The 17,287-nt window shown below is 45.0% G+C and overlaps 1 protein-coding gene across 2 annotated transcripts in view; it reads left to right on the top strand.

Annotated features, from left to right (window-relative positions):
* The window catches only part of LOC125763475 (zinc finger protein 391-like), a 223,971-nt gene that overhangs the window by 54,647 nt on the left and 152,037 nt on the right, over window positions 1–17,287 (top strand). The window contains exon 2 of one of the 2 annotated variants that reach the window (XM_049426710.1): window positions 15,187–15,321. The exons of the other annotated variant lie outside the window; for it this stretch is intronic. Coding sequence (XP_049282667.1) covers window positions 15,187–15,321 — 135 coding nt within the window. The remainder of the gene's footprint in view (window positions 1–15,186; window positions 15,322–17,287) is intronic. 2 annotated transcript variants of the gene reach the window in all.

Raw genomic sequence — 17,287 nt, 5'->3', positions numbered from 1 at the left:
TTCTCTCACCGATAGACACGCGTTGCTGGAATTTTATCATTTTCATCCAGTTTGGAAAATACCGAACGGGGAACGGCATTCCCGTAGGTAACGCGGAAGACGGATAAAGTGCGGAATCTTGGCGCACATTTGACCTTTCGTGATTTATACACGGTTGATTGAATGAAATAATTCCTACTCCATCAACGTGTACAATTCCATCTCGAGCGCCAAATGGGGCGAGCGGGGGAAAATATAGGTTACCGTAGGAAAAACCTCCACATCCGTTGGTGGCTCTGGTGTACAATTTGGCTGTGGAATCTAATCGCTTCGTTTTCCCTGAGCTTTCCCTGACATTCTCCTTCTACGGGGTTTTGCTCCAAATCGGGTGGGGTGATTGCATCATCACGCCCAGCTCTGCTCAATGCTCGCTGCGATGCGATTCGGATTACAATTTTGCTGAGCTTCCATTTTACTTGCCACCCACCCCCCAACAACAAACCATTTTCCACGTGCTGTCCACTGTCAAGTCACGTGTTCCGCTTGCAGTCCAGTGTGGCCTTTGCCGCGGAAGATATTTCATTATTAAAGTCATAAATTATTTTAGGAATTTAATTAAACATATCGTACAGCTCTAATTGTGTGAGCCGGTGCGGTGACACGGTTTTCAAGCAAATTGCTTCGAAATGTGTGTGTGTTTTTTTCCTCTTCTGCCAACGAAAATGTAATTGTTCCCTACCATTGGACGTGGACCATCGATCTGCTGATGTGGTTTCGGCAGCAGAATAAAGAAGTTTGTGTTTTTCCGGGTAGCGTTGGAATTGGGAGATTTCGAGTCATTAAATCGTAAAGTTTTTTTTTCGTGTTTTTATTCGTGTTTTTCACCATTTTCTCTTCAGACTAATACGATATGCGTACGGAGAATCGTAAATCTGTTGTGACGTTTCGGTATCCCATTATCAAATCGTTTTATGTATTGTTTCAATGCCTGAAGTAACTTTTAATCACTATCAGTGTCACTTTTATTTCTCTTTACATTTGGATTTATGCTTTAGTCAAATAAAGCCAAATATTTTGTCTTTCGTTTGATTTGATTAAGTAGAATGTTTTTTTATATTTAAAATTGTGAATTATTATTGCATTCGCGAAAAATTTCAGCTATGGAAAACATGATCGAGAGTGTGAGTAAATTGGACGAAAAGTCAAGTGTTTTTCGTTTCTTTCTTTTCGGTAATTTCCCTATGATCGATCGGTAAAAACCTCCACAAATGATTTTTCGAGACCAAGGGAACATCTAGGAGAGATTTCCATGTAGAAGGAAGACATCGGAGGAACAAATTATTTTTGTATATACGCACTTATTTATTTTTCCACAACGTTTTTATTTTATTCTTTAATTTTATCAACGCAATAATATATTTTTGTAGCATTCGTCTTCGGATTCGGACCAAATAGAACAGTCTTAGATTTTCGAACGCTTCAAAAAGAAACACCAAATGTCTCACTTTAAAACCTGCTCTTTAAAATCCAACCAGACATGCACAAGGCAGCTGTAATAATCATAGCAAAAACACAAAACAAAACAAAAGAAAATATAAAAGAAAGTACCCGCTGGCAGCAAATGTAATCAAAGTTGAAAAGAAAATTAGTTAAATTAGTGCACATTGCTTCCGTGCTACGATTCGGAATGATGCTATATCCATTCGCTTGGAAGCAGAAGCAGTGGCTGTAAATGGGTGTCGGATTAGATGTCACCGTGGTGAGTGTAAAGTTTTTTTCCCCACCCCGGTAGCAGGTCTTTTCGGAAGATTTCGGGATTGATAACAAGATTTGCACAAGTTGTTACGAATTTCTGTGTCGGTGGAGGCATTCCTTACCTTATCAAGAAGGGAAAGAGGTTTGAAAATTGAACAACCAACGATCGAGTGACAATTGGATAGCAAAAGGTGGTTTAAAACTTTTGCGCCCTTTTGTTACTCACTCCAGTATGGGTGTGTTAAGCTGTTAGATCAATATTGGTAGCAACATGCGAAGAACATGGTTGTAAGTTGCAGATAATTTAACCGTTGTTACACGTCAAAACGTTCCCCCTTTTCTTCGTTATCGTACCATTTTGGGAAACTGTCAAGCGAGTGGAAAATGTGGCCAAATTATTCCACCCGGCCACCTTCTACCTCTTCCCCACGTGCCAAAATTCAAAAGCAGTTGGAAAACACATATTTTCCTCTTCGGTTGAGGGTGGCCAAATCAACAAAAAAATATACAAGTAAAATCTCATCCCGGGGTGAAAAGTTGATGATGTCACTTATTCATGCCGGCACTAATGAATGTTCACATTTCTCCCTTTCCCGTCGTTTCCCAGCGTTTCCCATCCCATAAGACACCGGAGCACAACGCGAACGATTATGTGGTGAAAAGAAAATTTGCATACTGATTTCCGATCTGACCACTCGCTTTCGGGTACACTCGGTGTACACATTCCGTGTGAGGAATATCAATTTGTGTCGTTTCACCATTTCCTCGGCAGGATGATTTTTCATTTATCAGTTGTAAAAAAAAGTGTATATATAGGTAAGGTTAATACCAGAAGCACAATTTTCCAGACACGTCGCCGTATCCTGTTGACGTGCCTGTCGAACTGGTCGCTGTATTATTTTATTTCTCCCCTGTGCGTTGGCACATTGCTTGAGACGTTGCTTACGTCGCTTCCTCGGGCAGATCCGCGTTCGTGACAAAATTTCCCTCGCCGGATTGATGCGAAGTAAAGCAATTTGAAACGTTACGCAAAAGTAAACAAACCTACACAAACCAATCATCAGCGCACGATCAGAAACTTTCCGCCCTTCCCTCCCACAAAACGCAAGCGTCTTCATGTCGATGGGAGGAAAATCGAGTAAAGGAAATTGTTCGATTCGTTTGTTTCTTTCGATTTTTTGTTTGCCACCCTTTTTCCTCTTGTTGTATTCTCACACATTTCCGGGACTTTTCTCACCTTCCGCTCATCAAAAAGTGGTTGGGCGGTGAAGGTTTCTTAACCACCCCACGCTCCCCCACCTTCACCGGCAACGTGCAGGAAAAAGGATTTATTTTCAATTTTTCACTCACACCTGCCTGCTCCGGAGAAACCGTTCGTTCGCCATGCTGCCAGGCGTTTTTGCGGAAATGGCCGCGAAAGTGTCTGCATTCATTTACGGGCTTATAAATAAATAGAAAACTTTCTCACCGACTGGAAAACGGTACACCTGTGGCTCCTGGTCGGGTTTGGGCCGTGTACGAGGAAAGTGTGCGAGGATTTTCCCGAAGCATCTGTTACTTCTTTTTTCTGTCTCTCTCTCTCTCTCTCTCTCTCTCTCTCTCTCTCTCTCTCTCTCTCTCGCCTCGTTGGGGCTGCCAACGTCTGCATTGCTTCTGCTGCATTAATCAACCATGGGCCATGGTACTTTACGACGGTTTGGAATGACGTGGCCGCGAAAGGTGAACAAGAACGTGGTGCACATTTTCGCTTAATTGTAATAACCTGTCATAATCATGCCAATGGTGCAGAAGCGGTACCGCAATCGGTTCTGTAGCAAAAGAACGGAAATAAATGTGGCAGTAATGAAGATTGAATTATGTACAGTTGTCTTTCTCGTTAGTGCCTTTTTGGAGCTGACGAGTTTGCGAGGTTGTTCTCGTAGTTAATATTTTAATATGTGGCTTATGCTTGATTGTCTTATGATACTCTAAATTTTTTCTTTATTTTGAATTAATTTTCGAATTATTTTTTTTTTTTTTTTGTAAAACAATTTCTTAAGAATTGAAAGTAAATTACAATACTTTTCCAAGGCATCTTGAAATCTTACTGTAACATTTTCCAACTACACAAATAAGCAATATATTGAAGTGGAACAAGTTTATCGTTCACGTCCCTGTCCAGTCGCCTGCACGGTTTACAAGGATCCACAGGGACTTTTTTCCCAGGAAGGAATCCACCGAAAAAAGGAGATGTAATTTCGAATTTCAATAAGCCACCTCAAGGCACTAGCGATTCCTTCCGAGCCGGATACAATTCGTATTGTTTTGGGGCTTTGTTTTATTGTTGGTTTCGTTTGCTTGCACTACCCGAAACACTCCTAGTGACACTCTTGCTACTAGATCCCGTGGAAGTGTGCACGGTTCGATGCCTTCGTAACACACTTCAGACGAAGGCAACCGGGACGGGACCACCTCCGGTGAGACAACACATAGTGATTATTTCCTATCGTGAGAAGGGATTTGCCTTAAAACTTTCCTCCTGTCTGAATCTGTCAAAAGAAATCGTACTCGCCCGCGGGTTGTTGCGGGTCCGGCAGTTGGCTCCACATCTCCAAGCCGTGTGCCATCTTATCTTCCACCGGAGAAGGGAGATTTTTTTTCTTGCTATTGTCCTGGACTCGCTCGGCTACAGATTGGCTTTCCCCGGCGGGCACGTTCACCGTCTCGAAGATGGACCGAATTCGGAAAGCGATTTGCCGTTATAAAGTGAAGACGAAATAATCCGTAGCAAAGTTTTTATCTTACTTTGTTCGCCGAATGTCGCCTCAGCGAAAGGTGTCGGTGGTTAGATGTAGCCGAACCGAAGGGGCAAATCCTAGAAAACAGGACTCTGCGGCTGGGAAGGTAGAAAGGGATCGAGAACGATTAATACTGACTGCTGTGAGTAAGTTCTATTGATAAGTATCGTTCTGGCGACTCTAATTAAGATTATCGTGTGCTTGGGTGTCACTTTGCCAGTGGAATTAACAGTTTTGGATGGATGACGTTTCCTTTCGGTTGATGGAATCAGAGAGATCAAAGCCTCAAACAGACATTTAAGCACAGGAGGGCTAGCTTTAGAAATATCGCATTGTAAGAAGCTTATCGACCTTCATTACATGGTTATATTTTTATAGTATGATGTATGAAGCATTTTAAATTATTGATGTTTTTTTTGGGAAATTAGGGAAATTCATTTTAAATGCAAAGTGCATTTTAAATGCAAATCCCATCCGTTCAAATAATTTTCATTCGAGCAGTATATTTGTGGAAATGTTGCGTACAATGTTCCACACAATATCGGGCTGTGAACAACTGCTCGAAAACACGCAAGCATCGATTGTATACAAGCATGTTCACAATGTTGCGTAGAGTAGTACTCGAAATCAACTTTGGGAAGAATTCAAACGAAACGGTTTTTGTTGGAGTTTGGAAAATTAATCGATCATATGATACACTGCTTGCTGATATCAAGGATTAAATTTTCATCTATTAGTGTTCAGTAGAGCCGGACTATTGAATATTCGGACAATCCTAATATAAATATTAGGTATTTGCTTAACATATTTAAGTTCTTTTTTTACATATTATAAATGAAGAATCGTTGTATAACCCTCAATAAATTTTCGTTCAAAGTCTCATTAAATAAACTCATAACATAATCGGAATAGAAATGATGAAAACTGGACAATCTTCAAACATGACGAGTACAACAGTTAACACCCTAGACGAAAGATCATCTATAGTATCATCTATCATTTCTCACCCTCCTTCGCAGTTCTTTGCCCTTAGAGTTATCTTTTCACCAGGAAGAAAGAACTCGGCAAAAAAACATTCAAATAGACTCTTCCAAATATGGACTAATGGACCAGTGAAGAAAAAGCGCAGTGGCTAGTTTCTGCCTGCTGATTTATGTCATCTTCCGGAGCACAGTTCCGCAGGCACTCACCAAACCTCGTCCAAATGTCGGGCGCGTTAAAAGCCAAATAAAAAAGGCAACAGAATTGGAGCTTCCGTACCAGACAAGCAGGCAACAGACGTACAAATTCCTTCCCAATTCCCCATTTTGCTGCGTGTGATAATTGGTTAATCTTTGATTTCCGCATAAAGGTTCCAAATCGAAGCTGTCCACAGTCGTGTTCCATTCACAACAGTGTTGGCGTCACTGTGAAACGGAAGGGTACGGGTAGTTCACAGCCACGGACCAGTCCGGAATCCGCTTGATTCGATCCGGTTAAATCTTATTACGTGAATTATCTCTATCTAATAGTAATAACCATAATTTGGACGCTGGTTGGAAGTTTCCTATATTCCGGAAGGTACTCCAAGGGTGCACAATTGGTCCCCCATTCCGGTCGCTTGTCGGGGCTGGAAATAAGCGTAACAGAACGTACCGTACCTAAAAGGTAATTTCAACGAGCAGTTCAAAATGTCATTCATTATGAAAGAATCGTTGTCCCCGTGTACTTTCCGTTGCGACGAAGTGCGTCAAGCGTGTCGAAAGTTTCTGCTCCTGGGTACTATTTCCCACAAGCGAACCGTTTCTTTCGGTAAGACGGAAGATGAAGATATCGCGCGATAGACATCGCGGCGGAGAGATGTTTCTCCCGTGCACTGTGGTCACTCCGGTCGGAACAGTTCCTCACAGTTGGGCATTAATTGTAATGGATGAGCAGCGCATGAAGATCATTACGGGACAATTTTCTATTATTTTGGGAATGATGATGGTTGGAGATGGTTACGCTTGTACAACTCCACCCACTGGGAATGCCTTCGTATGGAGAGAATTTTCTTGTTGATCGAAATCATCTCTAATCGATGCTTATTTGCGAAGAAGTAAAAACAAAATTGTTCACCAAAAAACGCGATTGTATGTCGCTCCAATAGCTGACGATTTATTTCCTCATCTTATATCATATGTACCACTGTAAGTAGCAATCATTCTGGCTGTGTGGAGGCACATTTTAAAACTAATCCGGCAATGTATTTTTACGCCATGCAGTGTTTCGATGGCTAATTAAAAACTTGTTTACATCGGTACATTCCACCGGCAGCTCACGTGTTTTTAAACTTCCATTTGGTCCATGACTTCCCGCCGAGAGTGAACCCCTCTGTCGCTGTGTTACTTCCTACAAACGAGGGGGTGAGCCAGGTAGTGTCCAGGTATGGTGGATGGTTTTGGGCTTCCAAACTCAACAACAACAACCGGCCCAAGTGGTATCAACGGAAGCAAGAGGAACAGTGCTACGGTACAACAAAAAACACTCCTCTGGACGGAAGAACACAAGCGAAGAAATCAAGACAGCGAAGACGAGCGCAAATAAAAGACCAAAAGACCCTAGCTGCAACTACCGAACCACAGGAACCACCAGGCCAGCAAAGTCTCGGGTGCAAAAATGTGACACCATGTAATTATTTGCTCTTCTGGATCTTCGCTTTATGTGTTCGGCGCTGGTCGGACGCGGGCACCAGTCCATCTGTCGCCTCTTGCTCCGTTGCTCCTTGCTCCGTTTAGATGCAATGTAAACGTACGCCCGGACCACTTCCCGAGCATTCCCGTTACTGCCCGGGCATGACGCGTGACTTAGAAAACGAGAAAAGATTGCACGACAGCAAGCGACGAACCTGTGCATGTTCAAATCAACAGGAAAAAAAGCAACTAATGTCAATGCCAAAAATTGGAACACCCCGAAATGGGGCACCCAGCCTAGTGTGTTGCTGAAGAATGTCATCATTATGACCATAAAGTTTGAGAGCATGATTTCGGGGGTTTTGACTCTCAAATACGACGATCAGTTATTTGTTGCCAATTATTTTTGGGCCGTACGTTTGCGGTGACACTATGGAAACGTTTTCCACCGGCCTGAGTTGCCTGGGACGTGAGATGTCAAATTCTTAACATGCACCGTTTTGGCATAGAACTCGCAATTCGCTCGCTAAACGAGGGAAAACAGTAATCAACAATCTTGACTCGGTCGAACGTTCGTGCGACCCAAAAGCCGTCCAGTGTCGTCCAGGCTACCGAGTTGGTTGTGGTGCGGAAAAATGAAGACTAATTATCGCGACGGGGCATCCGGAGATCGAAGTCGCGTGTGTCTGTGTTGTGAAGCTGTGGTCCCCTCTAGGTGAAATAATTGATTGACAATTTCCTGTCACCGGTTGCCCTCGAGCCTGGGAGAATCTCTAATTTGCCGATTCCTTCGATGCGATGCGTGCCCGATGGATCGATCGATGAGCTGATTCCATATTACACGTTCAACCGCTCACCAAGGGCAGGACAACGTTGGATGCTGATGCATCCGAACAAAGCACTTCTGGGACCGATCGATCGGTATACGTCGGTGATCATTATTTCCAATTATAGTTCACAGCATCACTGCTCGTCGCCGTACAAAATGAAGTCACTGTCACAGCGCGCACAGACACCGGGGATCAATTTCTGTGCACACGCACACGCTTAGTCCATTCTTTCGGGAAGCGATTTGCCTACGAGAGAGTACCACAATGCTAGATGGATGACGGAACTGGTTCGGCGCCAGTTCCTGTGTCTCGCGAGCAGTGTGTGAATGAGTCTCGGGGCGGTAAATCATGGGAACACGTTCCAACCGACCGACAGACATCCCGTCATACGAAGGAAGTGGAAAGACCTTCTGCTTGCATGAGAATATGTGACCAGTTCTTCCCCGGGACACACGTCACTCGTAACATCGGGACAAGTTGTTCTATGGGGCCGTCTCTTTCCCCCTTTCTTGCTCTCCACACCACAATCCCCGCGTACTGCCGTCGATATCGCAAAAAAAAACAAAATTCCTACGTCGCGATCAATGAAAACTACGATATCCAGAGCCATATCTTCACGATCGCGTCAATGTCGCGGCGCTTCAAAGGAAAGCTTGCCGCGGTGAAAAATCAGGATCAGGATCAAAGATCGTGTGACAACTCGCTCGTGGAACTGGTGGATCGTGCGATCGTGCCAGGTGGGAAAGTGATCGCCCAGTTGTCACCCTGTTTAGCACCCAAAAAGGTCGTGGTTGCATTAGAGCGTTTAACTGGCAAGCGTGAAGAAAGTGTGAACGAAGGCAGCGAAGAAGAAAAACACTCCTGTCCAGTACTATCACAAGGTGTTGATCACATGCGCCCGATAAGCAAGTGGTTGATCTGCTGCTGCTGCAAAAAAGCAATCATTAATCATCGCAAACACATGCCCAAAAGGCCCATGTGACATAAACCAAACACAAAACTTCAACAGGCGGGTTACGGTCAGCGGGTCGAGATCGCTATTTTTTAACAGATCGACACCGTTTTGGGTGACGATTGCAGTGGTTGAGCTTTGGTGACCCAGACGTGTCGAGTGAGAAGTTGTACAGGTGGATAGGTCCCCGTTCAATTCCTTTTCACTGATGTAGATTAAGACATCAGACATAATTTATCATTTTACTAAAGAGAAAAAAGAGACACCCGATTGTGAATATTGCAATGCACTGTCCGAATTTGGAACATTCATTTCTAACATTGTTATAAATTTTGTTAAAAAAGGAACAAGACACTTCGCTCGGTTAGAAACTCCTTTACGCGGTACAAGTTATTAAACATTATTTCCAACTGCATGCAAAATCGATCGATAGAAAGAAACGTTAAAACGGATGTAATTTATCATTCCAGTACGACACATTCGCGTGCAGTGCGATCATACGCCTGATCATGCGGAGGGTAGTACCAAGGGTGAGGTGAATTTGTCAAATTCAGGTCAATTTATGCGAGCTGTCAATGCACAGGGAGAACCCTTACGAAAAGAGGAGAAGAAGAAAAAAACAAGCTGAAACAAATCCAACCGCGAAGCTGTTAGACAAAGTGCGTGCTTTTATAACCGCAGGTGGGAAAATCTCTGCCTGCAAAACGGAAAATGCACCGCGGGGTTGTTTTCGTTTCGGGGGGGTTTTTAGGGTGCACGGGGGTGAGAACGAAACTTTCAGATAGAAAAAGCAAACAAAGTGTCATGGGAAAAACAGACTCTATACCGTGTGCAGTCAAAGTGCAGCAGCAGTGCGGGCGCTACAGCCCGTGCACAAATGGGCCCTGTAAACTGATCCGGTCGTAGTCAACATCGATTGAACGTCGTCGAAGTGCGAGTCTGTGAATCGCTTGTTTTTTTTTAGTTGTTGCTGTACACTTCCCCATTTTTGCTGCTGTTAAGTCCTGTGAAACGATTGCTCTGCTGAGGGGGGAGAGATCTCTATCGGACAACGGCGCAAGTACGCGTACGCGTGAGGGGATGGCAAGTGTGCGACGGCACAGGCACATTACAAAACATTTACGAGCGTATCGATTATTAAAAATAATAAATTTAATAGAACTATCTACGATCGGGCCGGTACCGTGGTCGATCTGCAGCCTCCTTCCAACAGGGCGCACGAAAGACCCCTTTTGTGTTTCGGTATGCTGCAAAAATGGATCTTGTTCCCTGTGTGCTCTCACTTCGGCAGCCGCCAACCGTTGCCGGTAAGGTGAGCGAAATTTATGATCGCAAATAGACAGGTGGGTGTCCCGCGTGGAGTACTGCAATCGAACGGTGCCACTGGAAAACCCACCGGTACGTGCAGATGAAACGGGCACGATAAGACAATATGAGAAGTGTTTTCACATCACTTTGAATCTGTCAAAGCGTCGTCTTTTGCGTGTACGTATCGGGCGCGAGCGCGCGCTCCTGTACGTTCGTCGCTGTACGGCGCGTCGAAGTCACCCGGATCGAATGGTCAGGCCGATGGTTAACAAATCGTGACGCGAAAGGGTAATTACTGTCCGTTTGCTGAACCGTTTAGTGCAGCGATAGGTGAGCTCAGATAACGGTCGAACGAATGATGAGATCAAGTTAGTGAGTTGGATGGGGGTTTTGCGGGCGATTTTCACGCGGGTGGATGATTTAATTTTATTGCTCCCGGTACAACCAAGCAATGGTTAGTCTGGTGGAGGATATCGAATCCGCCGAGTTGTCGAATGGATTAGTTTTGTTATTTACGGGATCTTGGGCAAGCTAGCATGCGGAACGTTATTTGAGGAGTTCTCAATACTACGATTAGGTTGATACAATTTTATTGTATTACTATCAGGTAGTTTTATAAGTTTGTGGATCGGAATTATTTTACTATAATTTTGAATAATTGTCGAAAAAAAATAATTCTCTTTTTTACGTGAGAATAGATTTGCAATAAAAAACAAATATTTTGTTGTAATTTAAGTTGAATGTTTGTGCAACAAGCCAAACTTCTAGAAATCATTAAAAATGCTCAAAAGATAAACAAATCTTATGCTCTTGTAACATCACAAATAAACAACTAATAACTTGTTTGTCAGAAGCAGAAAACAACACATTACACAAAAACCAAACAATTACCCTCACGATCATATTCCCATTTACAACCTTTCGGATTTTATTCGTTTCTATCGTATGCAAAGCATACGTGCCTATGACAACCATTAATCACCTTCATTATGTGGAAGTGATTGGGTTTGAATAATTAGGTTCACGCCACAGAACATGCGGTCAATTTTATTAGTAAAAAAAAAAGCTTTGTGGCTCGTCAAATCCCCAAATTCGTGCCACAGGGAAGACACTTTTGTCCGGTCGGTTCGCGCTAATCGCTTATAATTGATTTATGGTTCACACCAACTTGCCACTAAATGGTAATTTTCATCAATTTCTTGAACTTTTCGGTTAGTCACGCTTGCTGATCGTTGGATGGATCGGTGTGGAGAAACATTTTTTTGCTTTGCCCCCGCCCGGCCCCGTGTGTGTCGCTGGCGAGAAATTGGAGCGTTCGGTAAAGGTGTTAGATTGCGGTTTTTTTTTTCTTTCTCCAGTATATTGTTGCCCCATTGCACGGTATCACTCCAGCATCTCGATCGTCCCGAAAAGATCATTAAACGATGTGATTAGTGGTTACTTTGCGTAGCGCGTTCCAAGGCGGGTTGTACTACCGTGTAGAAAGTCTGTCCTTTTGTGGGTTGTGGTACAGGGAAGACATTAAATCTTCCAGTGTGGAACCGAACCTCACCGTTCGGGAAAATGAGGGCAAAGTGTGTATGCGTCACTTGGAACGTTGGCCAAAGGAAGGGTTTCCGAACGTTTGAAGACAACAAAAAAGTAATGTTCATCACAACCACTATCCGTCCCAGAGCGAGTGATACGGATGGATGGAAGCCGGTGCAGGTGTTTTGTCTATCATTAGTTCAGTTTAGCAGAAGCTGGCGTGTCTTTCGTGGCCGTGCTTCCTATGTGTAAATGCCGCTTCGAAAGAAGTAAAAAAAAAACAACAACGAGACCTTCCTAAAGTCACGAGATAGCACGTGCTCGTAAAAAAACGGACTCTTTCCCGATCCCGGGACCATGACATGGCATGCTTTTTCTGACCTCTTGTAACTTCGGTACCATCTACCACCGGTGAGGGGTGTGTGTGTATATACACCGAAAAAAAAAGATCCACTCCGAACCCGAACCCCGACCCGAGAGGAGAAACTCCGAAAGGAAAGATAATCATCATTAGACATTGATACATTCGTAATGAGAGTGTCCGCGTGTCGTTCGCCGTATGATTTCTCCGCCAAAAGGAGTCGGCGAAGGCATCATTCAAATGACGCGTGGACGCGCGTTCACTCCACCTTCACCACGCGCTGAAGCATCGTTTGGCGCTTTGACGAATACATACCACATGGACCGAGCTGCCAGACCAGCGCCCGATGATGGATGTCTGTAATTTCTGGATGCCGTGCTTGAGCTATTAATTAGCTCCCCAAGCATCATGTCTTGGATGGCCTAGATCGTCTTTATGTTGGCTTCTGATGCTTCTGACCAGAACGCGACACAAGTAGAAACCGGGACAGATCGGCAACAGTACCACGGTGATTGAAATGGGTAGCCCTTTTTTCCCTAAGGTCGGCCAATTGATTGATAAGCATCGCACCTTTTAGCGAAGTGCATCGAAGCGTCGATGCTTGTTAGCTGCAGTTGGCTTCGGCATGAATAATGTGACCCGAAGCGGCTGGATTGGGGGTTTTCCACCTTGCGGGATGAACATTTTTATAGCACCCACTTTCCTAATGGGTGCTTCACAACAATGACTTCAAAAGAAGCATTGAAGTAGCGATCTATCAGGTGATTCGATGCGCTGAATTGCATCGAGGAAAAATTGTGTTCGAACTTCCGTGTAACAGCGAGGAAAGCCATTGCCCGGGACGCCTGGGACAAAGAAAACAATCATCCCGTTGGAACGGATTTTTGATTCGATTCGAATCGATCGGAATCAATCTAGAATGGGGTGGGCAGCTTTTCTATACCCGCGCACCAGGATTCGTTCCATCGCGTGGATCAAAATCGAGGGTAGAGAAAATCCTCCCAACTACAGTGTGTACAATAATTTGCACGCCGGATTTTATTCGACCGATCGAGAACTTCACCTAGCAAACCATCCACGTCAGCTGGTCAATGAACCGCTACTGATCCTAGATCTTCGCTTCAGAACGCGTGCTGGTGCGGTTTTCGGATTCGCTTCAGGTACGGACCGAACATTCCCGTCATGGCACGCGATCATAGCGCGAAGCATCCGTCCCTGGAAGGAATCAATTACCGAGGCGAATACGTCAAATTGTAACTGAAAAGCACACCCAGCACAAAGTGGAGCAGTGGACAATGAATGCCGTGGGGGGGGGGAGAGAGAACCAATAGGGAAGATCACTAAATGAATGGGGTACGTATGAAGAGGTCCGAACAGCTGAAGGAAGTTGGGTGTAGATTTTCATTATCCAATGACCGATGATGGGTGCGGTCGGGTACGCTTACCATCGGAAGTTCACGTCCTCGTCGATCGAGTAATTCGATTTCACAGCCGATTTCCCGCCAGCGTGTGCCGAAAACTCGAAATCAATCTTACGCCGCGGTTGTACAGGGTTACAATTTGAAGATTATACCCTCCCCACCCAAAAGCACGGGGGTTTTACGGTCATGCCACGGCAAGATTGCAAATGGATGGGGAAACGCGTGCGCCGAAGAACTTGTAGCTCGTGCCCGAACGATGGGCGAAGGAAAACCGCTTCCATTAACCTTTGCCTTGAGCGTTGTGCTTTCTTTCCAAGGGTTTTTTTGAGTTGGGCAGTTGGACGGGAGGCGCTCGGTGTACGTTTCGGATAGTGCCTATCATGGATCTACTCGCGCAGTTATTTATGTCGAGCGTAATTAAACACACTGTAATTGGGCTGTTGGGTGTCACAAACCCGACGCATCTCGCACACGGTGGCATGTTGGAAAGCGGGAGTGTGTGTTTGTATGTGATTACTGTACGTCAGGAGTGCCACGGACTTATGTCTGGTGATGAACAAATGAAAAGCAGAAAAAAGTGAAGCAAACGTCCACAAAATCCATCAGCATCGTTTACAATGAAGTAAGACTACATCTTCTGTCTTTTAACGGCCGGCCGGGTTCGTCGGGGTTCGTCGCTTACAGTACAGCATAGATAGATGTCCAGCTTCAGGAAGCTGCTGCTTTTGTTGACCGACGACAATGATGATGATGAGGATGATGATGCTGCTGCTGCTGCTGGATGAATCTTCCCTTTACCTTATCTCCATCCAAGCTTCAATAGACCCTCACGCTACGTCTCACTCTCTCCACACTGGATAGCCTTCGGGCATGCAAGCCCAAAACCGCTCGAGACGTCGGTACCGAAGACGCAAACGGGGCATTATACATGTTTTAATTGCCCCACATTAAAATGCACGCAACCTACGACGGTTTGGCTTGCAGACAGCCAAAGCAGCAAAGTGAACGAACGGTCCGGTGTCCCGGTTAATGATAGGAGATGTTCTGTTTTTACGAAAAAATACCATTGTCATAAGCCAGGCGCAGGCGAACACAAGCGACAGTAGCGGATTTGAGCGACAGCTATCTGTTGAGCTGGTGTTGAGATGACCGTTGCTACCGCTGCTACTGCCCGCAGCATTCTTAGAACCGGGAGTTTCGACCCCGGGAGGGAGTTCGTAAGTGGAGATGTTTATATTTCGCCATATCACCCTAAGGGGTGTTTCGAAGATATGGAGGTTTTTTTTCTTTGTAAGTGAGCGACAGTTTTATTATTACCGAGTGATGGATTAGTTACTTCATGGAGTTTTTTTTCTTTAAGTAGCTATAAATGGAGTTGTCCTGTAAGTGTGTTAGATTAAGGTAATGATTAAGGTGAATTATGCTGTATAAAACCGATTCAAATGATTTTTTGTGGTCTCAAAATCCAGAAGTTCTCCGCAGTCTCACGCTCCCACACTAAGGCAAATATATCAATTTTTCATCATTAACCGTACAGGTTGACGTTTGTTTCTTTAACCGCTTAAAGTCACTGAATTCTTGCACCACTGCTAACCAAATAAACCTTTTTTTCTTTAAAAAAACAGCCCCCCGTCTGATGGGTCATTGATCTCTACCATGCTATGGGTGATGATCTTCTACCTCTCCTTGAAATGTAGCATCATTTCGCTCATCCCTTGCATCATTTCGCTGCGTCATAAAATCGGATTAGGTCGCGATTGGTAAGTAATTTAAGCCTTCCTGTTGCTCCATTTCATACACCCTCGTTCATGATCCGATCATCACCATTCACCGGAAAGGGTTGAAGTTTTTATAACTTACGGGTGAATTATTGTGACGGCAGCCGTGGAGCCGCAGACTCGCCACAAAGCACTTGAACTTCGGTACTTGAGCGAAACACACACCGAAAAGCTAACAAATCTAATCGAGTTCGTTTCACCGGACGGGAGAATCGAATCCGAATCGCGGGATCGCGGTGATGCTGATACGGATGACCAGTAAGCTGCCGGAGCCTGGGGAGAAAACCCGGATTATGCGGCCGCGTGACTTCAATTTCCTAGGTCAACCACAAACAGTCACCACAATGCCTTCACCCCGTTTGGCTGCACACGTTTGCCGATGACTTGCTCGCAGGTTGATCGTCCCATTCCCAGCAAGGTTTGGAAAAATAAACAAAAAGCCCCCTACCCTTAAAGTTGTGGTCCACAAGGGGGAAGCTGGTCCGCAGCGTCAGAATGTTAGCCACTCGATCGTAATGAGATCTCGCACGACCCGATCACGCCGGTTGCGGCGCTCCAGATCGTTACGATTCAGAACAATATGAGTCCGTTGCCCCATCCGGCAGTGAGTCGGATTGCGGTGAGTGTTATTTTGTAAGCAAAACATTATGATTACATTGTTTGCTTCTTGATTGGAAACGAGCCCGTTCCGCGTGCTTGTGCTTCTTCGGACGTTTTTTTTTCGTGGCTCTCTTTCACGCGCCACTCGAGCGACTGCTCTCGAGCTCAGTCGTTCAGGTGCCACAAAGCATCCCATAGGGTTGCACCCTTGTAGTGGTAGTATTCAAATGAACAAAAAATGCTAGGACGGTTTTTTTTCGTGCCTTACCCTGAGCTCGCTCATCTCGTCTTTTCTTGCTGACCACATCCTTACTCGGGTGTCTACGAGCGAATGGATGTGTAATTTAATCACTTTTTTTTGTAAACCACCGTGCGCTGTTCACCCCTTGCGTCTCAGTTTACTCATCCCTCCACACATCCGTACAAATCGATCAATGTCGATAAAGTGAATCGAATCCCAAACCAAACACGGCACCAAATCGCTGGCAGGAATTTGTTCCGCGAAACTCTTGTAAATCACCCACCGTCGGTGGCCCTTTTTTGTGGCGGACCCGGAGGCAAATCCCGTGCGATGAGTTAACACACTCATCCACACCCTGCATCTCGGGCGGCATCTTTTCAGCTTTCAGGTAGGGAGAGAAAAATTGAAGAACGCTTACAACCTTACAGCAGTCGATCGGCATCGGTAGTATTGATGGATAAAAGAAAAATCCAATCCAGCAGGCGAGATCCCGCGCGCCAAACAATATGCGCAACTGTTTGGAAACAAGTCCAAGAGCACACACAAACCGTGAAGAAGCGAAAAGCTTGAGGCACACGTTCCAAAGAAGCGTGGCATCGAAATCAGAGCAAACATAAAAGGGTATAACATAAGGTATGACACACCGGGAAAAAAAACACGAGGGAAAATAGCCCTTGTTCATGCGTACGGTAAAGGTATTTGCCGCCAACACGCTTTTCTGTGACGACTTTGACGATCGCCCGGAAGAGTCTTGAGGCGGAAGATACGCACACATACGCATCGTTTTCCACGTCCGGTGGGGTGATTTGTCGCGGACGTGGTTTTTGGGGAGTGAAGAAGAAATTGTACTGGCGATGTAATGAGCGATGACGTTCAAAGACGAACACCGACCGACCGAACCCTGTTTTGGTTCGGTCCGCACCAGTATGCCGATTTTGCGCAAACAATTTGACACCCTTTCCCTGGGTTGACGGATAAAAGTGGACAACCTGGGTAGTGTGTTTTGTGTGTGTGTGTGTGGCACTTCAAGTGTGATGAAATTGGTGTTTGGTCGATCACGGCCCATCTCGAGTGGTGATCGGCGGGTGGTTTGATGTGATCTTCGGT

The sequence above is a fragment of the Anopheles funestus genome, chromosome 2RL, assembly GCF_943734845.2.
Source record: "Anopheles funestus chromosome 2RL, idAnoFuneDA-416_04, whole genome shotgun sequence".
NCBI lineage: Eukaryota > Metazoa > Arthropoda > Insecta > Diptera > Culicidae > Anopheles > Anopheles funestus.
This window is presented reverse-complemented; position numbering and strand designations above follow the sequence as displayed.